The sequence below is a fragment of the Numenius arquata genome, chromosome 5 (assembly GCF_964106895.1).
Source record: "Numenius arquata chromosome 5, bNumArq3.hap1.1, whole genome shotgun sequence".
In the NCBI taxonomy this organism is placed as follows: Eukaryota; Metazoa; Chordata; class Aves; order Charadriiformes; family Scolopacidae; genus Numenius; species Numenius arquata.
Genome location: NC_133580.1, coordinates 62,271,013 through 62,298,244, shown reverse-complemented (window position 1 = coordinate 62,298,244; position 27,232 = coordinate 62,271,013). Strand labels below are relative to the sequence as shown.

At 38.9% G+C, this 27,232-nt stretch overlaps 1 protein-coding gene across 3 annotated transcripts in view; it reads left to right on the top strand.

Annotated features, from left to right (window-relative positions):
• The window catches only part of LCORL (ligand dependent nuclear receptor corepressor like), an 87,363-nt gene extending 64,142 nt beyond the window's left edge, over nucleotides 1-23,221 (top strand). The window contains exons 7-8 of one of the 3 annotated variants that reach the window (XM_074147391.1): nucleotides 494-5,370; nucleotides 22,108-23,003. In XM_074147391.1, coding sequence (XP_074003492.1) covers nucleotides 494-5,370; nucleotides 22,108-22,121 — 4,891 coding nt within the window. In that variant the 3' untranslated portion in view covers nucleotides 22,122-23,003. Of the gene's footprint in view, nucleotides 1-493; nucleotides 6,493-22,107 lie in introns of those variants that run through there. The other 2 variants (XM_074147394.1, XM_074147390.1) reach the window with 2 other exon arrangements.
• The last annotated feature ends 4,011 nt before the right edge of the window (nucleotides 23,222-27,232 follow it).

The following is a 27,232-nucleotide window of genomic DNA, read 5'->3' as shown; positions in this document are numbered from 1 at the left end:
TTCGATGCACGTTGGTATATGAATATCTTAGGGTGGGATTCAGGAGAGATGGATCCGTTCTTGCCTCTGCCACAACCTTGAATTGTGACCGTAGGCGAGTGATTTACTCTGTGCCTCAGCTGGTGACATGGGAGTAGTACTGAGCTTACCAGGTTCGTGGTGAGGCTTTCCTTCATTAATTACTAAGGTAGTTCAAAATATCAGAAAATTAACATTATTCTAATTGCATTTAGAGACGAGAAGCTTTTTCAAACTATTCTTTTTGTCCCATAATTTCTTCCGAATTATTTTTCTTATGGTAGGACTATCGCTCCTGTAGATAAGATGCACATCATTGCTAGTGACACTCGCAAGTATGATTGAATAGTGCAAATAGAACAGAACTGTTCTGCAAACTTCAGATTTTTAGGCTTGAGTTTAACCATTGTAACAAACATTAGATGTGGTGTTTTACTGTAATTTATATTTTGTTTTGATTTGTTTTCATTTTCAGTTCAAGCTCAACAGCTGATGCAAATTCAGAGGAAACAGCTAATTTGGAAAAAGGAAAATCAACCTTAAGCAAAGTTTTGGAGTCTTTTTGTTCATATCACTGGCAACAGACTTTGGCTATGTTAAAATTTTTAATACAAGATGAAAACGTTCCTCTAGTTTGCAGCTGCAAGCAGACACATTTGGTCCACTCTGAAACTCCCAGTTCCCTTACTGAAGAGGATGTTCACATTTCCTTTTGCAGTTGCAATGGACACGTGCTGACAAAAAGGTGCTGTTTACAAAATCAAAGACCAAACACTTGTTTACCACCTCTGTCTGTCTGTATTAAAGATTTCCATTCTTTGTCCTGCCAAGCTGTGGCAATTGGATGTATTAAGACAATGGTGAACAAAGCGTGTAGTTCTCATAAGTGTTGTGCTGAGCAATCGCCCAATTGTAACAGGCATTCTGCGAAAGCAGCGGTGTCTCCGCATTCGGCTAAGGATTGTGAGCTCCTGAACAGCATTAAAAACTCAAATAGATCTCGCAGCCCATCGCCGCCTCCGCTCTCGCCTGTACAGAGTAAAGAATTTGAATCGTCGGATGGATCGGTTGTAGATTTTCCGACTTTAGACAATAACAAGCTTGAAATATCCGTCAACCAGCCTCCATCCCTCTTGCCAGCTGAAGGAAGCCAAGGAGAATTGGAGTATGCGGGTAAAACACGCAGAGGAAGAGAGACCGAATATTCAGATGGAACGTTGCTATCTACAGACCTAGAAAGCAACAGTTATTGTGTAAATGCTGAGAAGGCTGAGAAAGTTGAACATTCTGCCATTTTTCAAGATTTAATGGACCGCATTAATGAAAAGTTAAAATCAATAGACACTACAGACATAGCGACAAATCTTGTAAAACTTTCTAGCAGTGACAGGGCACCAGAAACCGATGTCAAATTAGGAGACTTCATAACCTCTCTTTTGCATGATGCTAAGGCGAGCGATTACAGCTTCATGGAGTTACTTCGCCAACACGATAAACAAATGGAAAATAACATTATCCAAACAAGATTTCGCAAGCGGCAGGAAACTTTATTTGCAATGTATAATTCTCCGGATTCACCATTCATTCGGCGACAGTCTTTGCAAATCAAGAGGGAGCTTGCAAGCCTTGATGAAACTCTCGTAAGAAAAAAGTCAATTTCTGAGAGAAACGCAAAGAAAGCTACGAAAAATTTTGATAAAATATATCCGGACAAAAGACACAGTTTTACTGTGATCGAAGATGAGGCTTTGCAACATCTTGAAAGTAATCCATGCCTGAATTGCCAAACCAAACCCATGTGCTTTCCAGGACACCAAACGGAGTCTTTCAAACTACCTCTTACTAATTTTCAAACCAGCTCCGGCTTTCTGGTTCTTTCAGAAAACAGCGCAATTGCAGCCAACCAGCCCAAACTCGCAAAACCACACGGAGATTGGGCAACCTTAAAAGAGACCGAGCAGATTCCTCTACAGGATGAGAGTAACGGAATCTTGAGCAGAACTAAACGTAACGTTGTGCCTCCTGGGTGGTACTCTGTCTATGTAACAAACAATATTGTGTTTAGAAAGTCACCCGATGCCAAAAAGTCTTTAGAAAGTTTGGAAAAAATGAAAATAAATAAAGATGTTCACGCCGAAAGATGCGGTGACATAAATATAAGCAAAATTGTGAGAGACGCAAACCTGCAAGTTGTTGTAGAGCGTTTAGAAGATACAATAAACTTAGCCAGAAAGACTAATAACTCATTGCTGGATAGTTACAAAATAAGCCAAAAATTAAAAGGCGATGGTTATGAGCAGGTTATGAGCCCAGCTGCTAGAAGAGGCTTACCTTTCACTCTGAGCGAAACGGGGGGCACGGGACAAAACTTCCTTCCACATTCACATGTGCCAAGCAGCAGTAAAACCAAAACTGTGTGTGTGACAACAAACCGACAAGAAACGGTTATAGATCAAGAAATTAATGACGGCCTTTTAAAATCTCTAACCTTTGATTCATCCCCTTCAGCTTCCGATAATGGGGACTTGCATACAACTTCTGAAGCCGGGGAGATCTCATCTCCCTTACACTACTCCAGTCCTATAAAGCTTATGTTTGTCTCCGAGGTCAGTAGTAGCGAAGGAGTCAAATACACTTTGACATCTGCAGCTGCATCTTCTAAAGGAAGCACGGATATCTGTTTGTTTCAGAGGCACGCAAACGCTTTGTTAGACAAGCAGGCCACGGGAGACCTTTCTCATGCAATCTGTGTCAAGGGCTGTGATTTCAGCGACGCTGATACCAAGGAAGAGTCAAGTTGCGTTTATGCGGAAGCGATGACAAGCTGTTGTCCTGTTGGTCAAACCAACTTAAATGACTCGAAACAAAACGACGAAGCTGTGGAGAAATCAAGCGGTAGCAGTGAATCGGTTTTAAAAAGAAAACCTGGTAGACCAAAGAAAATAGGTCCTCAAGTTGTTAAACAGGTTAAGAGACCTATTGGACGGCCTCCAAAACCAAAAGTGGACGTGACTGAAAGCACAGAACATAAACCTGGACTTAGCGATGATGGCAAGAGTACCAAAGCTGGTGCAGCAGTAATGGAAGAGATGAACAGCCACAAAAATATTACAGTGACGGTAGTTTTTGGAAGGTCAAGAAGGACTAAGAGACACGTTTCTGAAGGTAACCTAAATGTAATCGGCATTCTGCCCGCACAGCACATTGATTCTAATTTTGCCAATGACCACGGCAAAGCGAGGCGCGATGCAGGAACTGAAAATGCTTTGACTGAAATGGTAAAAGCCTTACAGAATTCTTCTACTGAAACCGAGGTCTCTGGTTATGACTATGTCAGACCTATCAAGAGTAACCTAGCGTCGCCACATCCCTGCAGCAATATTTTACGGCCAATTAAGAAACCGTTAACCACCATTCGGAAACCTGGTAGGCCAGCAAAAGTAAAAATCTCTGGCATATCGGTGACTGTTAGTAGAGTTTCGCCTCAGGAGAGAAAAGTGAGTATTAGCAACTGTTTGCCTCCTTTACAGCAGCAGAATGTGTTAGACAAAACCATACCACAGGAGAGAAAAAATCAAGTGTGCAATAACGTGGGTCAAGTAAAGAGCATGCAGAAAGATTCTAGGGAGGATGGAACAAACAGCGTTGTTACAGCGATGTCAAGAAAACGTGAAATTCCATTGAGACATTCTGCTAGAGACAGAAAACCCTCACTGCATTTTTTACATTCGTTAGCATCTTCTAGCGCATTTACCTGTAGAAGTGCCTTACTACATAAATCTTACAAACTCCATTTGAAAAAAGCTAAAGATCGAAAGGAGAAACACAGGCAATCAAATCAGAGCGCAGCATCCAAAGATACCTCAGAACTGAGAAATTCAGGAAATGCAAAAAAGGATCTTAAGGATGGTGAATTCGGGCCCATTAGCGAAGTATCATCGGATCCCATTTTTTCATCGAATCCCTCTCTCAGGTGGTGGGCCACTTCCACGTCAAGCGACACTTTGCTGGAAGAACTAAATAATAGGTTTGAACAGATAACTAATACTTGGTTGCGAGTGGGGGGAAATGAGGTTGATAAATGTGTATTTGAAAAAAGGGATCCCGTTGAACAAGACTGTAATAGCGAAATGTCAAACCCTTTAGACTCCTGCCTTGTAGAATTTGAAACGTCACCTATAAAAATGCTTTTTCAGAAAAAGTGTAATATGAATGAACTCTGCACCTGGTTCATGCAAACTACAGAAACGCAGTCTCTCTCTCTAGTGAGAAAGGCAAACGCTCGCAATCCTTTAGAAGTAGTTAGTACTAGAGAGATAAAGGTGGAAACTAAACAATCTGATCTTAGTACTTGCCCTTTCAGAAAGCACTTTAAAAAGTTTGCACTATCCTCTCCTTCAAAACCAGCAGGGAAGTTACAAATACTGCATAACATGGTGAGGTCTCCAGTCTTAAGTATGAAAAGCAATTTCTCCTTAGCCAGATTAAAAAGAAATGAGTTTAAGAAGTTGCAGCGTGATAGGTGGGGACAAACGAAAAAGCTCTATAATCAGGCTCCCGGAGGCTGGAAATCAAAAAAGAAAAATTTACAGTTCTTTTGCCAAAGCCAGTTGTTTAAAAGTAAAAGTGGGGAAACCAATGATGAAATACCCAAGCTCCAGGAAAAAAATACGGTAGAAATCCAGCCCGCTCAGACTTTGGTAGAATCTCAGAGTAGCCTCTTGCCAACTGAAAATGAAGCCAGAGATGCATTTGTTCAACAGATGATGGGATCTTCTGACTTTAACCCACATCCTGGTTTAGCAAATATACTTAAGTCACATGCAGAGACAAACGGATCAATTTGTTGCCAACAAAACGTTAGAAAAGAACAAAGCCAAGATAAACTCTTTCAAAATACTTGGAAAGCCAAAACCTTTAAAGATTGTAGAATATTTCTGAGAAAAATCAACCATATTGAGCAGCACAATTCATTTAAGTTAAATAATGTCATTTATTCTCCTGAAGCTGTTGAAAGTAAAACCAATCAGGCCTATATGGAAGAAAAAAGACATCCTCTTTTAAGGTCCCATTCTACTAAGCAAAACGCATTAAAGAAACAAGAAAATGAAATGGAAACATCCAAAGGATCTGATTCTTCTAAAGTGACTGAAAGGCTGGATCACAGCAGAAAATTAAGTAGTGGTGTAAACCACGATGATAATCCTGCTGGTAGTTCTGAAGTTCTTATCAGAATAAACAAAAGAAAAAGTCCACAATGGGAGACCACTGATACAAATATAAGAAAAAGGCTTAAGAGACAATCATGCAGTAGTGGACAAATGGCAACTTATTACCCAAAGTACCAAGTAGGTAAGTTCCTGTTTCCCCCTTCATCTTAAAATTGCAATCTTAAACAATTGGAGAAGTCAAACAACTAAGCACTTTGGATTTTATTTTTTTAATTGCATGATACGCATTTTAATTTCAGAGAAGTCCTGAAATTAAACATTGTATAGCATCAAAATAATGCAGAAAGTGCCATTTTAGAATGTATATAACATTTTACAGGAATCTTTTGACTCCAGTAGGTGTGTGACGTTCTGTTATGGCTGTAACACACCAAGGTGAAAGAAAAAGAGCTAATATAGTTCAGACAGACAATAAATCAAGTTCTGACGTTTCTGAAGTCAGTTGCTACTGGTTATTGATTTCAAAAGGAAGAATTTCATTCCACTGTGTAGTTTCTCATATTGTGAGGAAGGATAAATTATAAAATGAAGCAGACATTCAATATATTAACATATAGTTATTAAACAAAATTTGTCACTGAATGATTTCTAATGTAAATCTGTAATGCTTTTATAATTATATAGTAAAAAATAGTACTATGAACTTCTGAGAAGTATTTATTCAGAGATCCGTTTTAGTATCCATTCAATGCCAAATGAAATCTGCTGACTCTAAAGGGTTTGTGCATTGAATCCTTACAGAACAATTTAAAATACGAATTTATTCTAGACAAGTACAATACACAGTTACTATGCTAAATGCATTGCCTTGGAATCTTTTTAGGTTAGTGTGAAATTAAATCCATTTTTAAAGCCAGATATTTATAATGTATTGTAATACAACTGTGATCTCAGAAAGGCCGTTATATTGCTTACAAAGAGGGTACGCTCTTGAAATTATTTCTTCTGTTGGGTGAAGAGATCTCCTTAAACAGAAGTCTCAACTCGTTTCAATAAAATAACTAAGGTGTGAATTACTCGCCGAGTAAAAAAATTCTGCAGTAGGAATTAAATTACTGAAATTAAATTACAGAAGTATTCGTTTGTAGAAACAATATGGTATTAGCTAATCAGATTTTATTGTCTGAAGAATAAAAAAAAATATTCAAAATATCAGAGCAAAATCTTATGTCCCCCTTTGTATTCTATATTGTAGAAAACTATCCCTGATAATAAACTGAAGAGTTAATTTAAGTTGTAATATAAACAATATTATGGCTCTTGTATACTTTATTTCTTCTGTGCTTTATGTGATATATACAATTCTTCATATTAAGCTCATTCACTGTAACCCTGCTTTTCTGAAGTACACTGTTTTTTTTATCTTTAGGCTATTATTTTGTGTTTTAATTCACTGATTTGGGGCCAAACTCAACATAAAAAAACTTGTTTTTAAGGAGTTCAAAACTTGACACAAGATTGCTGTAAAAAAGCCAGAACTAGGAAAGGGTAACATCTATCTGTTTCTTTTTTGCAAATGAAGAAAGAGCTCTCTCATACTTTTACTTCATAATTTTGACTGTAGTTGAGAAAAATTTTGCATTTGAATTATATTTCTCTTTAAACTTTTTCTTGCTATGGCAAATGTAAGACCTATTACTGTGATATGGTCTCATGTTAGTTTTAATTGGGACTCAATTTTATTTACCTGATAATTTTCCTCCTTTAGTTTTGGATCCTTAGGAAATCTGATAACTATTTTGATGTTTTACATTATTTCATTTACAGTTTTTGTTATTTTCCCTTTTACTCATAGTTTCTCATATCAATCGTTGTCTTTAGAAAGGATATGACAAGAAAGCTCATTGATACAGGAAATGTTAAAAGACAAACAGTTATGATTCTGGAATTTCCTCCACGCTTGTAACCCCAAATCTGTTTTAGGGGGTACTGTTGCAGTATCAGGAGATGGTCTGAAACAGAAAAGGATGTCTTGTTTGGTCAGGTTGATTCAACATTGTGTGCTGTCTGCACTGGCCAAGGAAATCATATAAACGTTTTCAGTCCACAGTATAGCCACTGGCTAAAAAGAAGGGACGCGATTTCTAGCTGTGCATGCATGTGTTTTCAAACATAATTCCTGCATCTGGAAGTTTAATGCACACGAAAACACCATTATTCATTCATATGTTCTTTGGACTGTATTTTTGTTGATGTGGTTATCATAAATTATATCATTGTTCTGTCGTCACGCTTGACATGTTCTTATGTACATGTTTATGGTCAATATTGAAAGTTTTTCTTCAAGTTTTACTGATCTTGGTGCCTTACCGAATATTCTTGAAAGAGAGGTGTTGTGATGCTGTTCTATTGTAAAGCGTTGTAGCAGGTGGGCAGAACGTTGTTGCTGGATTTTCATGTATCCTCAGTTTTTGTTAGAATGTGCAAGCGGGAATAAAGCAATTGAGTTCTTACAGCTCAAGGTAGTATCAAGCAACTGGAACTAGTCATGTGCTCATTGTGGCAACAGAAGAGAGTTAATGGCTTTTTCATCTTTCTGTTTTATTCAAGATAAGGTGGATGGTAGATACGTTGATCCATATGCTGGTTGTTGGTACTTGACTTCGGAACTGTTGCTTCAACGATGCATTTGATGTGTTGGGGCAGTTCCCTTTTACTGTAAATCTATGTTCTGAGCATTCTAATGTCTTTAGCAACACTGAAGCATCATTGCTGTCTGTGGTGGCAAAGAAAATCACGTAAGGATGTTTTTAGGAAAGTATTCACGTTTCTCTCCATGAGGGTGGTTCAGCGTGTTTCCTTTTAACCCTGAAGACCACATTCATGTGCGTTGGACTTGGCCAAACTAGATCCAGGAAGGCTTCAAGAGAGACAAACTAAAATAAGAGAAACTACTATCCAACAACAAAATGGGACAAAATAAAAGATTCAATTTTAGGAATTTACAGTGTACCGAATATTTAAAAAATCTGCTCTGGGGGTGTGGATTTATCACAGATGCAAAGGATGCTGTGGACCTACAACTGCAACAGGCAGTACTGTGTGCTGCGGTGACATCACCTACCTGTCTACCTACCCTTCCTATCAGGGTGGGAGTTCACATAGAAAAGCTTTTAAAAATCAATTCCCATCACTTGAAGCTAGAATATAGTCTTCATCCAAGATAAACTTTTTCATTTTCTTCCATATAATTTGGCTTTTCTTCCAAAGTCTGGAGTTTTAGAAGAAAATCTATTGTGTTTGTTGGCAGAGAATGTAAATTTTCAATTTTAATTTTTCATTCTATTTGAATGCTGTTTTTAAATGCAATCGTAACGAGATCGAGTTAGTGCAGTACTTAAAATGAGAAATGGCTGATCTTTGTAATCATTTCAAAGTTGCCTACAAGAGTTGGGAATCTAACAACACTTGGTATTTTAAGAGGCTAATTGGTCTCTTGATTATGCATGTAAAATAACATCTATATCAATAGATATAGACAAAACTTTTCTGAAACTTGACTTCTCTTACCATACATTTTCTTAAAATTGGGAGGGAAATTTTTATTTGTACACATCTATATTAGCATGGCATTAATATTCCGGTATCGTTGCTTATTTGTCTTAGGGTGGTGCAATCCAGCAGCGATAAGGTCACACCATGGGAATCACTTTCCTACTACTGTGGAAGACACTGGTCTCACACCAATGACCTAGGGACAAAAAAAAGATTGTTTTTAGCAAGTCTCCAGCTCTCTCTGCCATGAAGGAGGGAGCATTCTACACTCCTAACGCAGAACACATTTAAAATACTGGGTTGGGTAAAATGCAGCAGAGACGTGCTATAAGTCATTGTTTCTGTTGGTTTTGAGAAATCCTCTTTTCAACAGCCACGTCTTAGCTCTTTTCACAAAGGCTTTTCATCGGAAGGTTACTTGGCTTCAGAATAAGTTTCACCTGTGGTGCAGAGTAAGCAGATAGAAATTTCCAGAACTGTAATTGCCAGACAAGAAGTGGCTTTTTCACAGACAGCCATAAAACAAAGCAAGAAAATGAATAGAAAATGTAGAAACAATATTGAAATGAACGACTGTTCTCAGTAAGTGGGCCGTTTGTAATGCAGAAGTATAAAAGCGGAAAGGTAAATTTGATATATAGTTGACTATACACGTATAATAAATCCTGACTCATTTAATGAACTTAATGGCCTCTGCCTCATTCCCCTTAATGCAACAACAGCAGCTCCGATACCACAGTCTAATGCTCCATCTTGGCTTACACTCTGGAATTCCACTTGCCAAATGCAATTATATAGGCTGTCCTTTCTGTGTCTTTCTCTCCCATCACGTGATCCAGTGTGAGGTGTATAAATTTCGGGTGCTGTTTTGTTTTAAACTGTGGTCATTTACGTGTTGCCTTGGGGTATGCTGTTCCTCGGGTTCTTTTGAGGGTTCTGAGCCAAAGGTTGTTACTTTTGCTTATTTGAATAGTAGACTTCTTTCAGAGAACTACCTGCAAGGACATTTCTGTAGCGTAGTGTTGTGATCACTGCATCTCTGTGTAGGATTTATATACCTGGTTTTTATACATAACCGGGGTGGGGTTTTCATCATTTTATTCGGTATTGTTTAGTTTTCTCTTTTTAATTTTATTTCCTCAAAAACCGAGAAGCTCGTACTCGTGCTTTCCTATTTGTTCTCAGTCCTGAGGAAATGGTTAAATTTTTCGGCTTTCTTTAGGGAACTGATAATCCTATATCAATATAGGCAGGCTTCTATCTTTCTGCTTAAGCTTTTCTCTAAAAGAGAAAATAGCAGTTTTCCCAGGCCTGCCTAGTGCTTTTGAAAATATGACAAGTACATATCCCTTTTAAAATCCTCTCTTCTGCTAGAGCTTCCTGTCTTAAAGCAGAGCTTTGGTTGAGGTTAGATAGAAGAGGACAGAGGTGGATCAGCACAGCCTGTGGTGTAACTCATAAATGCAGTAGCCGTCTGACCATCACAAAGCAGTTAATTATACTGAGACAATTCTACATTCTGGTGTTGAGCTCTGGGAAAATATTCCTGCTCAAGAAAGATGTTTTAATTCCTAGAGGCAGGCGTAGCGTGCCTTGCTTTGCATTCCTCTACTGGTTTTCTGCTAAAGCTGGTGGGGCGGGGGTGTCACCAAATTCCTGTGAAGTGTCTTATACTGGAATCTTCAGTTAGTTACAATCGGCGCAGATTCTGGTTCCAGAATCGAGGGGAAGGTTTTAAATGGTGTGAGGTGACTGGGCTGTTGTTTGCATGTATCCTTGGGCAGATTTTCCTTCCCTAATTCCTCTTTCACTCAAAGGATAGTTATAGTCTCCCTCGGATAATCCGACACCTCCTTCAGATTATCAAGCCAAATACAGTGCTGCTTTTATCCACCCTTTGTCCTTTTGGTAGCAGTGTCCTTTTGTTTTGCTGTAATTACACAGCTGTGCCTTAAAGACATTGTTTAAACAAGATTTGAGACTAATAGAAATGTTTTCATCATTTTAAAGTATTTCAGGAGGAAATCTAAACATTTGTTTGCAGGGCTTTACAGAGGGGTGCTACATCTTATTAACGTATCCAAATTTTGTTTCAAATGTAGGTAAACATTTGGTAGCTGTTAGAAATTGTATTTGATTTTTTATGTCCCTTCTTCTTTGTATTCATTTGATAATTGAATATTAATAAATTACAAATAAGATTTTTGCCATATTTTAAGGACAGCATTTTCTTATCATAAGCCTTTTTTTCTCTGGTGTTTCTTATGGTCACATGAAAAAAAAAAAAGACTCTCTGACCTTTAAAATGGCCTTGAATTTTGAGTGCTCCCTGGCATACTCAGTCTTTCTGAAAGCTGTTGACAGCCTTCAGGTTCTAATTAAGCCAGATATTTTTACAGTGATCAACAACTAATTAGATGGATGTATCTGAATGGAAATCATTTTATGTGGCAGACATACATTTTAAATAACTAGGATCTAGCAAGAGTTTATGGAGTCTTCATTAACAAAATTTACTTCCTAATTATTTAAAATATTTTATTGTATACTTTAAAATAAATCAGAAGAAAATGTTTGGAAGCCCAAGTTATGTTTTTTAACAAATATAAGTATATAGAAATGTCTGATTTATAAACCTATACCTATATATATTTGTATAGGGATATGTGCTACTTATGAACTGAGAACATTTCTACTGTACCATTTTAAGAGAAAAACACTTTGAAATACTGCAAATAGAACCTAGATTAAGGTCCTAATTTGGAAGTTAACTGGCATTTTTAATTACTGTTTTTTATTAAACAGTATTTGTTTAATAAAATTATTAAAAAGCTTATTTTAAAGTGCCTTATTAAAAAGCTAGAAAATAGGAGTTACTTCACTGCTAGTGAAATAAAATATTGAAGTTATTGTAACTGAGCAATAATTAAAATGTACCCCACATGTTTTTATCAGGTTCCTAACCAGGTTATGACTTAAAATTATGTTTTGGTTGGTTGCAGTGTACCTTGATAAAATAAAGCATAAAATAATTCCATCTTCTCCTTTTAATGCATAACGTATCATCTTGAACTACTTCAGTTTTCGTTATCTCCTGTATCTATTATTTCTTCCTCCTTATTGGATTGCCAGCTTTCAGCTGACTGGCTTATTTCCTTGTCTAAATGCTCGCTTTTTTTTTTTTTCATCAATGTGTGATTTCTGTCAACATTATTTTTTATATTACTTTAATAAGTCAGACTGCCCGTGTTTTCCTTGCAGCTTTCTACCTTTTTTACCTCTCTCACAGAAGCATAGAAAGTCTGCAGACATTTTCAGGGAGGCTGATGAGCCCAAAAAGGATGTCTGACCGCTTCCCATTACGGTTTAGCTCCCATAATTAAAATTACACTGTTATCATTGGCTGTGTCTTCCAATGCTAGTAGCTGTCCTGCTGCTTTTTATATATCGTGATACTTACTTGTATTTTTACAGCAATGTAGCACTGACTTTCCCTTCATACATGATCCACTGTAGCTGCCTACCCCTTTGCGAAAGAACTGCCCGACCTGGCTCTGGTGCTTTGTCACGGTCCCCATTGAACTGTTGTTTATTTCACGCCGTTGCTTTTATTCATTTATTTTATTCAGACCCTTGTCTGAGCCGCTGTTCAGACCATTACGCTCTGCTTGTTCCACATTCTCTTCTCTGCGTCCTCTCTTCATGCTTTGCTCTCCTTTAGTACCAAACTTCAACTGATCACCCATCGGCTTTCTTTGCTCCAAGCTGTGTCTGCGAGTGCCGAAGCGTACTCTGAGCCCTGCACAATGACTGCAGCCCGATTTCACTCTTTTTTTGTGTTTTTTACTGCATACTTGTCATCGTGGACTTCTGCTGGTCCGTACTCTCTCTTACACCTGATAGGAGATCTATAGTACCATATGAGCAAGATGTCAGTCAGCCTTTGTCATAGACTTCTTCAAATCCAGGTATGGAAAATCTTTTCTAAATAGCCAGGACTACTTTGTAATCCACTTTTTCTTATTGAAGACCAAGTAACTTAATTTTTATTTTTTTCCTACAGTGTAAAGATAGATTTCTTTTCCAAAATCAGGATGCATAAACAGCCTTTGTCTTCTGGCTCCGTGCTTTTGGCCCAATAGCTCTGGACACTTTGTATTTCTAGAAAAGTTACTGTTTGTGCTCCCGTTCTCATGGCAAGTTGCACATTCTGTTCCTGTGGAACAGGTCTAGCAACTTAACATTTCTCTTTCCACTTTTTTCATAACTGAAGGAAGGGGACCTTTTTCTGATGCTGATTTCTCTCATGTTCTAGACATCAGTAAAAGCTGCTTAGATTATTCTTCCCTGTTCTTTGGAGTACAAATAATGGTATCTCTTGCTCTATTAAGAGGATGTAAATCTTTGTAGTGAGAAACTTCATGTTTTATGGAGACCCGGGCTTTTTTTCTGTATCCTTTTGTTTGCTTTTGTCAACCTGACAGACTTGACTGTCTAATTTGTTCGTTCAACATCAGAAACTCACCTGATGTATATGTCTGCATTGAGCTTTATCAGTTCCTTACCACAAATTAAATTTAGACAGTAGTTTCACAAACTTTTCTTTTCTGTCCCAGCTCATCTACTCTCCGTCCTCTACTAACAGACACGTGCTCCTTTCTGTGCTTCTGTCATGGTTAATTTGTAAGCAGGGCAGGTTGCTTAACTTGGCTGTAGCATTTTCTTCAGTGATGATCTTTAGTGACTGGACAGGCTGAGAGTTGGGGTTGTTCAGCCCGGAGAAGAGAAGGCTCTGAGGAGACCTTATTGTGGCCTTTCAGTACTTAAAGGGGGGCCTGCAGGAAAGATGGGACAAACTTTTTAGCAGGGCCTGTTGCCATAGGACAAGGGGTAATGGCTTTAAACTAAAAGAGGGAAGATTTATTCTAGATATAAGGAAGAAATGTTTTATGCTGAGGGTGGTGAAACACTGGCACAGGTTTCCCAGGGAGGTGGTAGATCCCCCATCCCTGGAAACATTCAAGGTCAGGTTGGATGGGGCTCGGAGCAACCTGATCTGGTTGAAGATGTCCCTGCTCATTGCAGGGGGGTTGGACTAGATGATCTTTAAAGGTCCCTTCTAAGCCAACCCATTCTATGTTTCTATGCTGGACTTTAGACCTGCTTTTCTCACTGCATCCCTACCAGTAGAAATGGCCTTGGTTTAACATCAGCTTAGGACTTAAAATCCTTTCAAAAGCATAAATCTGTGCATTTCTACTTGGTTTTGAATGTTTCATATCAGTTGTCAAGCCATTAGTGAGTAATGTGACTCCATTCTTCCATGTTTATCCAAGCGGGTCTTATGTAATGTTATTCTTTGTTTTCACTTTGCAGCTCAGGTATATTGCTAAATTGTGGTCCTGCTAGGAATTAGAATAAGAAGATTTTCACATTTCATGTTAAAATACATGCACACAGAAAAATTAAGATGTTTAGGGAAATCAGTCTTTTGAGATGGATCTTGTCACAGGTTCCTCTTACGTAAGGTGCAAATGTCACTCATAAGCAGAGATTAGACTTGATATTTTACTGACACAGGCCTGCCCTCAAAGTTGTCTATTTCAAACTATTGAAATTTTGATTATTTGCCTCAAGTGATGAATTGGTTTCTTGTATATGAAATGGAAGCTGAAAAAGTCCAGAAGCTGTAAGAATACCACATATTTTAATTAATAAAAAAACCCCGTCTTCTTAATCAGATGGTTCTTTTTTATCTATGTGTCATGTTTTCCATTTGCAATGGAGGCCAAATTTGGGAGAAAAAAAGAATAGTTAAAATTATGTTTCAGTGTTCTTATTGGGGCACTTAGCATAAATTTCAAAACATTCAGTAACATTTACTTTTAAAATATAATAAATTTATTTACAATACAAATATAAACTTAAGAGCTATAGTTACGGTATCCCTTCTTAAAACTGTGGTGGTGTTTCTTACCTGTCTTTGTAGTTTAAAGTTCGAGACCTGTGTGTTTGAAGAAATTCTTCTTTTGTATATCCTATTTGTTCCTGAGACATTTCGTATTTATCAGTTTACTACTCACAGCTGCTTTTAAATTATATTTAAGTAGTAGAAATTTCAGAAAAGGAAATGACTTACTTGCAAATTATTGTTTGACCTTCCTTAATTCAGAAGTCTGGTGGTTCATAAACCACCCAGGGACTGTCTCATCGCATTTCTGAGATGATCTCCTCCCTCCATAATATGATTGCATTTGTAATGTCAAAAAACTTATTATGAATTAAAGATTTGAGATTAATCCAGCTCAAATGACAAGATTTATCCAGCACAGGATTGAGATGGTGGCATTCTGTTTCCTCTGAGAGCAGCCCGAACCAGTGTGCTTAGGGCTGAACCTCCAAGCCTTAGCCTTATTGTACCTCGTTCAAAACCATTTTTAATTTTGAATAAGTAGAATAAAAAGAGCAAAACCTTTTTTCTGCTATAGGATGTTTCTAAGGCAAATGCGACACTACTCATCTGTACAACAGGCATTTAGGGTTTTTTCTAAGTTATTTGCGTGCTACTGGCTTCATATAATGGGTAAAAATTAGGTGGGTTTTTTTCATGGAACTGATGGTCAGAGGCAGACTTGTTTCACAGTGATGCCTAGATGCTGAGAATTAATTACATTCATCATAAAATTAATGATGCTTCCTTTCAGCTGATAGATTCTTAGCTGGTTTTTGTTTCTGAGACCTTTGAAGACAGTACGCTGCGAAGCATTTGAGAACATGGGACTATTTTTTTTTCTTTACCAGGTTTAATACTAGCATCACTAGTATATTGTGCCCTAAAATTTTATCACTTCTTCGTACCCATTTCAGGGAGAGCTTACATTAATACTTTGCTTCCTTGTTCCTTAAGAACCCTGTGCCTTCTGTGGGCTGCTAAATAATCTGCATTGCCACAAAACATAGTGATTCTTGTCAAAAAGATCACAGTTCTAAAAAAACTTTCAAAGTCAGGCTGCTTTAAATAATTATAACTTGAAAAGGGGGCAGGAATGTTGTCAATACTTAAACTTGTCAGCATATGTTCAGGTCTGTGCTGTGTCCCGGGAAGCCATCAGGACTGAGCTCTCTACTTCATGGCTGCACAAGTCTGATTAGGTCCTTTTTTTAATACTTGTTTCAATTCCCAGTTTCTGAAACTGTTGTCATCTGTCCCACTTGCCAAACCTTCACCTGAGAATGCATTCTGTTCGGTTTTACAATTGTGCTGTGTTCTTTGATGATGAATTACTGATGTAAAAGGTGCAACAAACATCCACTGCTTTATCATTCTGTCTCTGTGCAAGTCAAACTTAAAGCTTGAACCGTGTGTGACTATTTCAATATAGAGCTCCAGGAAATACCTCCCAGTAAGTAATCCCCTTTCACTGCTGTGCCACAAGTGCTCAGCAAATTCCTACTGGCCTCTCTTAGTTACATTTCTCATGTATTTTGTATGTATTTCATTCCTATTTCCTTTCTTCCCCCCCCCCCCCAAGAAGACATTTCTGAGTTAGTGTGAAGAGCAAAAGAAACTTTTCCACCATAACTTCAGTCCGGGACTCTGGCTGGTTCTGACTCCTCACCTCGTCTTTTGGTCTCCAGTCAGTTCACCTCCTGTCTTGGTTCTGTCTCCTGCACTGTTGTATTTCTCTTGGTGCTCCAGCTGCGTTAAACCCAGCTCTTATGTCTACTTTTTAAAAGACTCCCTGGATATTGCCTATCATCTCCCCAGCTTGCTTTGCTCTAGTTGAGGTCGCCATCTAGGTCCAGGGCGTTGCTTTTTCTCTCTCCGATTCCCAAATGGGTTCTACCCACTCAGCTGAAAAAGAAGAGAATCCCTTTGATAAATGGAAATGAGACCTTTCTTTGTAGATTCCTTTCTTGTTGCATCTTGGCATTGTGGAAAGATGAGTTTAAATATTAGAGACAATAAATCTGACTGTGCGCGCTTGATTTATTTTCATTTCACTGTATGTTGCATTATCAAATCAATCTCTGCTGGAATGCATGCCGAGGCTGCTATAGTCATTGTAGATTTTAACCTAATATATTCCACTATTTCCTTTTCTGGGAAATGTTTGAGTAGTTTGTATAGAGAAAATGTTTTTTATCCTGCTAAAGTTTTACTATTTCTACTCGGTATTTTTGAAACCTTTCTGTAAAAGCCTCAAATCAGTGCTATGGATCACAAATGCTCTTACTCTTTCTAAGCTGCCCATTTGCACATCCCTGAGGGGGGGTTTAATAAGTGCAGTTTGCAAAATTTTTCTCCGACAGGAAGGTAAAAAGCAGTTTGACCTAATTCTCAACTAGTTGGGAAGGAGACATTTTTATCTATGAAATAAGTGTCACGAAAGCTTTAGAGAAACATAACTCGGCAGTGATACTTTCATAGTAATTTTACAGCACACAAACACACATTTTATGGTTACCTCTTTGATAGGAAATGCTGAGGAGTCACCAAACAGCTAAGAAACGTTTATCCCTATTCCTACTTTTCCTGCATGGCCTTGACGTGTTGTAGACACAGATTAACTCAGCAAATGTCTGGACTTGAGGCCAGCCAGATTTATTTTTTTAACTTTGTCATTTTCATAAAACAGGTGTCAAACTCCTCTTTTTTCTGAAGAACGCAGATCCAAACTGCACAGAAAATAAGAAAGTCAAAGCATATTATTTTCTTTTTGTGCCTGGCGGCCTGTCAACTTATACAGTATTGCTCTCACATTTTCCTGTTAAAAATCAGTATTTCTGTTATCATAACAACGAAACACAAAATTTCACCAAGTAATACTTGTATTCAAGCAGTTTTAACTGGAAGTGTGGAAAAGAGCAGGGTTTCCTTTAGCTCTTCGGAGCGTGGGAAGGCCCCTTGTTGCTTGCTTTAGTAGAAGGTTGAAATCAAAGACCTTTTTATTTAATTCCTTTTGCTTTAAATGATAGGAGGAAATTTTTGTGAAGGGAGATGATCCTTTTAGGTCCTAGCAGCCTGGAGACGTAACCACACATAGGGCTGTCTCCTTAGCCAGGGGAGATGAGGCAGAACTTCAGTGTCCATCAACATTATTCTGATCGGGCTGCAACGACTTGTTAGAATACAATAAGCAATTACCTCTTTTTCCAACGCTGTTGAAAGACAGTAAATTCAGAGATGATTCAGTAACGGTGATTTGGGAATTGAGAGTTGCAACACACGAGAAAAAAAATCCTGGAGGCATCACTGAGAGTTTTCTAGACCTGCTGCTTTTGTGTGCAGCAGCAGCCGCCGAAGAGAGCCAAGAGCAACGCGAGGGCATCCTCAGCTTGCACGGACCAAACAGCGTGTCCTGTCACCGCACAGGACCTGAGCGTGTCCTCTGTGCGGTACCCGGCCCCGCCTGCCTCCCCGCTGCTCACAGAGAGCAGGAATCTTTGTAAGAGTGACTGTGCTCGTGATACCGAGCAGCGATGCAGCGCGTGCTAAAGGACTGCAGGAACATACCACTTAGAGCCCTGAGATTTTTTTTTTTAAATTGCTATCGTCTCAGATTTTTTTAAAAAACTTTTACTTTTTAAGAAGAGACAAGAATGATCAGGATCAGTTACTGACACTCTGAAATATGAAATCTTTTAAACTACGCAGTAAATATGTTACCAGCACTTTAAGAGTAGTTAGAGAAGACGGGCATAGAGGGTAATGTAATTAAAGATGAAGAAAAGCATTTGAATTTTCAAGAAATAGCATTAGTTTATGATACAAAAAAATAAAGACTATTTTGTTATTTTTCCCTGGGCTTTTAGCACTGTTGGCCTGTCTTCAAATTCACTAGTGAAAGCAAAACTATTGAATATTCCATGTTACAGCAGCACCTGTAGCTGCCTTCCACAATGACATGCACGGAAGCTGATTAACTGCATCAATCCCAAGTGAACAGAAACAAAACAGATGATAATTGCTGGAATAGCAAACAGATGGCTTCAGAATTGGAAATTTTAACCTTTTTAGAGACCATTATACAAGATCAGTAAATGCCTGTTGTCTGGGAAGTTAAAGGGACCGCCGTCCTCTCACTGGGGCACTCCAGGAGGATGCGGAATAGAGACTCTACAGCTTAATCCCAAGCGCTACTGAAATAGGCCTCACGGCTTCCGGCAGCACCAGGCTGGAACCGGCAGCTCTTCCTGAGAGGAGGGGTGTTGTATGGAACACCTCTCATTTGCCAGGAATGCTCAGTGCCCAGTGCACCTTTTGTAAGCAGAGCGGAGCAAAACATAAGAGTAGAATCTATTCATGGATCTGGCTGGAAAAATTCAACTGCTTCTATTTAATTTTGCACCTTAATTACATTCTCTGCTTTAAAAATACTCTTTAAATACACCATTTTCATACCTTGTTACATTTAACAGCTAGAAAATAAATTACTACAGGTAAAAGACTGAAAAGTGAGATGAAAGACTAGGTTTGGCTTCTTGGTTAACAAATCTATTAATGCAGAAGTGTTCAAGGCCAGGCTGGATGGGGCTTTGAGCAACCTGGGCTGGTGGGAGGTGTCCCTGCCCGTGGCAGGGGGGTTGGAACTCCATGATCTTTGAGGTCCCTTCCAACCCAAACCATTCTATCATTGTATAATTTCTATCAAGATAAAATTTCCTAAAATACTTGAGCTTTTAATGTTGATATTACTCATACTGGGGAGCTGAAAAAACCCATTAATTTAACATTTCTCTATTCCTGTTTTTATGCATTCACTTAAAATGCAAAACTCTTAAGTTTCCTAGAGTTCTTCTGTAAGAGGCAAATTACCGCATGACGGTTACCAGCATCTACTTCAGTTCTAGTTTTGCAGATTGAGTCCTGCCTTGCACAGAAACCTGTACAAAACCTAAAAGATAACGAGTGGGACAGTCCCTCAGAGAGGGAAACCATTGTGGTCCACTACTCGGGAAATGCTGTTTGGCAGCATTATAGCACTTGGCCTTTTTGATTTGCAGTCCAAGCAAATGAGAAGGAATTACAGTCACAACTACACCAAATCTTAGTACACACTCTGTTATTGCTAGCAGGGTTGTCTGGCAAATGGGCCATAAAGATTTAGTACAATTCCTAGTTTATACACAGAAGGAACACGCCAAATCACTGCAGAAGCCTGAGCCTTTAGCTTTTTCTGTCTGGCACTTGCCCAGCATTAAATAAAGTTTATGTATCTACTGCTTTAAAGATCGTAGAAATACTGTTCTTTAAAGCACTGTGCAGGTATACACTGCTTCATAGTTTGCAATTTCTTGATTCCCGAGGCATTAATGTTCCTTTCAGATAACAACAACAAACCCCAACCAACCATCCCCCCAAACAAAACAACGTTCCAGCCCCATCTCTTCATTTGGCTGTTGATTATTTCTATTCTTTGCTAAGAGTTTAAGTTTTGCTACCTGGCCTCGCCTGCAATGCACCTAAGCAGCAGGGGTGAGGAAAGCTGCAAGACCTCAGGAGTCAGCCCTCGCACCATCTCACATGCACACTTCATCCATGGCTTTGGACTTTCCTCACAGTAAGTGAGGGCAAAGGTTCCAGGCTGAAGAGGTGGTGAGGTCATCTTTAGTGGTGACTAAAGTCTTCTCTGCCACCTGCACTTGCACTCGGTGTTTCCTACGGGAAGGAAAAGATCAAGAGTGTGTGCAAACCAGGAAAGAATGAAGGAAAAGGGTACAAGACAAAAATAAGACAAAAGATGGAGGCAGAAGAATAAGGACACAAGGAAATGCGGGTCACGGGCACAGCACCCCAGTTAAGGAGGGATAGGAACTAGGGTCAGTAAATCAGAAATGCCTGTCTGCCTCCATGGCAGAAAGGCACACAGCCTAGAGAGCGCTTGCATAAAAACGTAAAAGAACGAAAACTGTGTTTGGGATGCTCTGTGAAAAAGAACAGCGAATTGTCACTCTAGCTGTTACACAAGCCGTCTCCCTCTTGCCTCAACAGAGGAAAGTTTAATCAAAGTCAGTCAATAGTATTTCAGTAACACAATCTACTACGTCTCAGATTATAATCTTGTAATTACTGAATGTCCACTAACTGTTTACTGACTGTTCACCCACGTGAACACTGAACTTCAGCAGATTCAATCCTTGATAATTTGCACCCAAGTCCTGTGGTGGACCTGGTTTCCTGAAATGCAACAAGTAAGAACCATCAAGAGATGTTCTTGCTACTTAAGCATCCCTTTGACAGAAGAAATTGTGTATGAGTAGTTTACAGCATGATCAGTACCTCCTGCCCTTAATTACAATACATAGAATTTTATTTTTTTAATCTCAGTAATTAGAAATATTTCCAACTTTGTATCTTTCTTGCAGTTCTTGAAATCTTTGAAAAAGATGGTAAGAAACAATGAATTGCACATAGGACACAGATCACTGCAGGAGGGAGGCAGTTAAAAAAAAAAAAGCAGCTAGCAGGGATGGTTTGAAATTAGGATTTCCAAATTCTACCTTCTTGTCTTCTGAGTGTGCACAATTATGGCGCTTTATATATTAAGGAAGAAATGTTTTAGACTGAGGGTGGTGAAACAGTGGAACAGGTTGCCAAGAGAGGTGGTAGGTGTCCCATCCCTGGAAACATTCAGGGTCAGGTTGGAGGGGGCTCCGAGCAGCCTGATCTGGTTGAAGATGTCCCTGCTCATTGCAGGGGGGTTGTACTATATGACCTTTTAAGGTCCCTTCCAACCCAAACTATTCTATGATTCTTCTCTGTGATTCTATATGGCAACAACAAGAGTAGGATTCAATGCACACTTATGTCCTAGTCTGCTCAGCGACCCCCACAAAGGGCTGAGTTTCTTTCCCTTCTTGTATTACTTATTTCCCTAGATTTGAAAGACAATAAAAACTGTCTCTCTGTTAGTCCTTCTGTGGCTACACTACATGAACAATGTCAGCAAAAAAACCAACCTCAAGTTCTTGCCCAGTTCCTGCTCTATGTTTTTCCAGCAGTCAGCTAGTCGGGAATTAAGAAATGATTGCAGAACAGACCTTCCCGTGCAGAGAGGGTGACCTGGGACGGTCTCCGTGAGTGACCGGGACACCTCAGCTGTTTCCACACAAACACACAAGCCCCATCTACTTTTACAGCATGGAGAGCACAGCACAGCCAGGTTCTGATCTCAGTGTTTCTGGAACATACTGCAGTAAAACAACAACAAAAAAAAAAAACAACCCCAAAAGCGTACGCAATCTGCCACCACCTCATCTTGCCGCTTATCAGTTTGCTTCCTTGCAGGGGAAGAGGAAAGTGTACTAAACTTCTTCTCATTTTTTTTCCCCTCTCCCACCCCCGCTTCTCTTCTCACAGCACGCTACAAGTGAAAGTCTCGGAGCCGCAGAATTCAATAGACATGAACACAGAAAATGAACATTTGAAGTCCATAAAGATGTGCCTTAATCAGCCCACTGAGTGGAATCTGAGTTTTTCAGCAGCATCTCTCGCCAGCTGTAAAGTTTTTAACCAAAATCTCAAAACTGATGAGAACAAATAAATTGCAGCTGTTCTTGCACTATTATTTTGTACATTGTTCCTGATTTTTTTTTTTTCTGCTGAATAATAAGCATTTATTACATTGATCTTGAAATGATCTTGTGTGATTTGGCTTTATATTACTACTAGCATTATTCATTTTGATGTACTTTTTCTTTTTTTTTTTAAATATAAAGTTTCACATCTGACCATCATGAAATTCTTGCAGTACAAATTTATATCAGAATCAGATGTTCCCCTTTAATAGTATTGTGATTTTTCTATGTTCTTTAATTATTATTTCCCAATTTTATTTTTGTGCACGAAAGTTAATATACTCTGTAATTTGTGGCATAGGTCATCATGTAAAGATTTATGGTAATAACCATTCAAACGAATCTGTAACAGGTGGAGACCGACTACCTCGAAGCAAAGCAGTAGAAAGGTGAATTATCTGAGGAGATCTCCTTCACAAACGGATTGAGATGTATTGAAGAACCGGTCTGTTTCTGCAGTACGCTTTCATCTTCGTTTATCTTGAGAACTTTTGTGTGACAGTGTTTAATGACCGTAATGTCTACAAGAAAGGCCAAGCCTGCAGGGGAATCTCTTGAACGATTGTCATTCAACCAATCTGTATCTGCACTTTTTGAGGTTTCTGCTAAATGGTCTTTCTTCCCCTTTTGTTTTTATGAATTTATGCCTGCCACCAATTAAAATGGATGTAAACGCTCTTCCTATTTCATTTTTTTCCGTGTACTTTGGAAATTCAATGTAAACATCAAAATTTTAAACTCTACTCAGAAGTAGTAAACGGTTGTAGCTGACTACATTGTAGGCACTCAATGCTCAGATCAGCTTTAGCAAGGTTCATGTACTTCATTCATCAAAACTTTATTATTAATAGAGCGATAACAAAAGCGTTAGAATAAAACCGTATGATCTGTTTCTCTTTTCTGGAGTCATACATTCAATAGCTAGAGTAGAGGTTTCTTAATTCAACTTCTTCAGAAGGTGTCTGTCCTTTACTTGCCAAGAGATAATTTTCCAGAAGGAAATTTCCTTAGAATACTGTATTTCATAAAAGAAAGGTTTTAAGGATTCACTTCAAATTATAATCTCACTTAGCAAAATGAAGATGCAATTCTTCTGTAAAGACAGTTGTTGGTTTGCAGGTGGAATCCAGTAACTGAAATAAAAGATTTGTGAATTCCACTGTGTTTCACAAGATCCCACAAGGATTTTGAGTCACTGAAGTGTCAGACAGTGGAGAATGTGATTAAAGAGAGAATATTTACCACCACACCACACTGTCTAGAGGGTCTTGATGTGTCTCAACAATTAAATGCATTTGGATTTTATGGGACAAGAAAGCCAAAAAGATAATTAAACTTCCTAGGGAAGAGTGACTAGAGTTTATTTACTTCAGTGGAGCCCCACCAAAGCACAAGGGACAGTAAGGGGTCATGGCTACCCAAAAAGAGACATAAAAACAGTCCTACAAACAGCAGAACTAATGCAGCCAGTATCTTGTTCGTGTGCCCAAAGGAGGGGATGCTGTGTGGATTTTCTCATTTCAAAGAGAGTAAATACCAGAACTCTCTGTTACAGGCATGTCTCACCTCCATGTTTTCATTAACTCTTAACAATTATGATCCCTTCCTTTGTGTCATATTGAGTTTTAATTGGCTGATGAGTTCAAAAGTTTTCAGACGGGAGTCAGACACAGGCATAACCCAAGCTCAGTAACCACTTCCTTAAGTCACACAATAAACAACAAAACTAGAAAAAGAAATGTTCTTGGGGCAGCACTCACCCTTCAGCTTGAGAGAGCGACCAGCCAAAGGAGACTCTTACCAAGAGAAAAATCTTTTCGTTTGTACTCCAAAGAGACTGATTAGGCAAGCAAACAAGAACAATCACAAATTTGGTTTTAAGAAGCAAAAACTAATGTAGGAATAAACATTGGATTATTTTAAGTTTGATGGCAAGTTACCACGGCTATTTTATTATTTAACATGGAATCAAGTCTTCTAGTCCAAGTCAAGTTTGGCTCATGCACTCCGGACATCCTGTTGTGTTTAGCCAGCAAAAAGAGAGAGGATGCACAGTAATTGGTTCACAACAACTAAAAGGCTGGGTTTTAAGTCAATTTGAATATTTTAGGGATTAAAATTTTATTCCTTAATTAAGGACCCAGGAAGTTAGGTACCTTCAACCTATAGAGTTAAAGTCAATAAAAATCACCAACATTATATTAGTTAAAAAGAGTAACACATACTAAGTCAAGATTTTTCACTGCAGGTAGTAAGATGCTTCCAGACACGGCTCCTTATCACCATTGGATGTAGCCTATTGCCACCACATGCGACTTTCTCAGAAAGTCAGCTGCATACATTTAAACCTTGATTATTGCTAATAATCAGCTTTGAAAAATAAAGCACACATCTGATTATCCTACCCTGCAATTAAGCAGCCATCCCTCCTCAAAAGATGAAGAAATTTTGTAAGAGCATACTACATTTTCTGTTGCATAGAAAACCCTTCCCTACACAGGGAGCAGGGCAAGGGAAGAGCCCAAAGGGGCTGGAAATTACGTGCCAGTTGTTGGTCAAGTTTCTAGCCTGAAAGAGGATCACAGGGTAATTCAGGCATAGGAGGACTTCAGGAGGTCCACAGGTCCACATCCTGCTCAAAGGCAGGCCAGGTGCGAGGTCAGAGCAGGTTGTTCAGGACTACCTAATCAGGTCTCAAAAACCTCTCCCATCAGCCTCTTTCAACTGCTCTCACCCTGTCCCACTGCTTCTTTCTCCTTATATTCTGGTCCGAGTTTCCGCTTATACTCATTGTTTTTCATCCTCCCATCATGCACGCGCAATAATGAAGAACCTGGTTCCATCTCCCCAACAAACTCCTTGTAGGGAACTTGGGGTCCTCCCAACACCCACAGGCTGAGCAAGCCCAGCTCCCTCAGCCTCTCCCCACAGGGCAAGCACCCAGCCCCCTGACCAGCTTGGGGGCCTCCACGGAACTCACTCCAGTTTGTCAGTGTGTGTCTTTGATTAATACACACCAGTGAAGCCACATCCACAGCAGACACATCCACTGATCAAGAGGTGACTGCAGAGAAACCTCGTCTTTTAAGTACAGCATTCCTGAAGAAATGCCAGAGACGGAACCTGCATTTGTGGCAAGGCACAACAGAACAACAAGGTGGCAAAACTAAAGGTCTTTAATTTATTCAGGAAGGCATTCCCAGGGAAACCTTTATAAACTTTTATTGCTCCTGCTTTTCCTAGAAACTCAGTTTAACCAAAAATAAGAGTGGACTAGCAGCAGTTGTTGAAAGTGTATTAGTGGCAGAAAAACTACTCACGAGAGTGAGGGTGAGAGAGAACTTGTAACTGAAATAATATTAATTAAAAAAAACCAACCACAAACTAAACTTTAAAGCACAAGGGTACCTCTAATTGACAATCAACTGAGAAAACCCGAAATATATACTTCACCCTTTTGCACTATGTTCAGGCAGCATTCAAGGGGACAATGTCTCTGATCTCAAGTGGTTGCATGTACACAAACACACTAGAACACAAGTTGGGGATTAGAAGAAAAGAATTACCAAGAGTGAGCTCAGGACTTCAAATTCTGTTTAAAATGATGAATAAAAATAATTCACCACAGTTACATAAGCTTCTGAATAGCAAATATCTGCAGAAAAGTGTGTCATGGCATTCTGTGGTTTGACAAGTTTCCAACAAAAACTGAAAGGGAGGAAAGGCACCACAATCCTGTCTGTTTTCTACACGCAAGCTTGAAAACAGCGTAATAGTTTGGGCATTACAGTGTGGGAAGGCTACTTCTCACTTGTGGCCCCGAGCCAGTTTCTGAGAATGACCAAAGATCATTTACAATACCTTACCTATTTTAAATGCCAGTTCCCTAGAAAGCTACTTTTGGCATCAGTGATTGAGATGCGCATGTCGAGCCATCCACAGGACAGGAGTTTTTCTCTGACTGCCTTGGAAGTTACCTATATGGTAACAGAGACAGATGGGATTGAGAGAGTGTTTCCAAATAAAACTCCAGCATTTCCAGAGTCAATCTGCTCAGCCACCAACCGCTACCTGCAGTTTAAAGTCAATCTTCTATTGTCTCTGTAAAACTCAGGACTATTGCTAGATAAAGGGAACTTCAAAGCTACAAAAGGTCACAATTGTATGCCACTTTATAACGTTTGTGTGTACTGTCTTTTAAAAGTATTTCATTTGTTGCCCTTTCTGTACTTAAGTAGTCCTTTCCTTACTGGATCTTATTTTGTACCACAAATATTTTTATCCTTTTCTAAAAGCACGTTACTGATTTTATATAACAATACCAAGATCAGTAGCAGACTTCCAGGCTTAGGTTTGTAGAATCAGCAACTCAGTTTTACCATTTAAAAATTTTTTTTACTACTTTTTACCATTATTTAAAATGAAGTGGACACATACCTGCAGGAAGTGGATTTAATCTTAATGGCTAATTCTATTTTAGGTTAACACGAACAACAAAGACTGGTCAGCAGAGGCACAGGCTAATAAAGGAAGAAAAGGAGGTGCATTAAAGGTAGGTACATTCAAAATTGCTGCCACCACAAGCAACCACTCCAGGTCACACATTCTGGCCAAATAACGTTAAGCAACAAAACAGCTTTAACTAACTTTAACAAGACCAGGCTGGATGGGGCTTTGAGCAACCTGGGCTGGTGGGAGGTGTCCCTGCCCGTGGCAGGGGGGTTGGAACTCGATGATCTTTAAGGTCCCTTCCAATCCAAACCATTCTATGATTCTATGATTAAGTACTTACCAACAACAAGAAGTTTTGTTCAGGTAAAATTTTAATTACATGAATGATTTATTACATGAATGATGGACTTCATATGAGGAAAATCATCAAAAGCACCTATTTAAAAAAAAGTTCC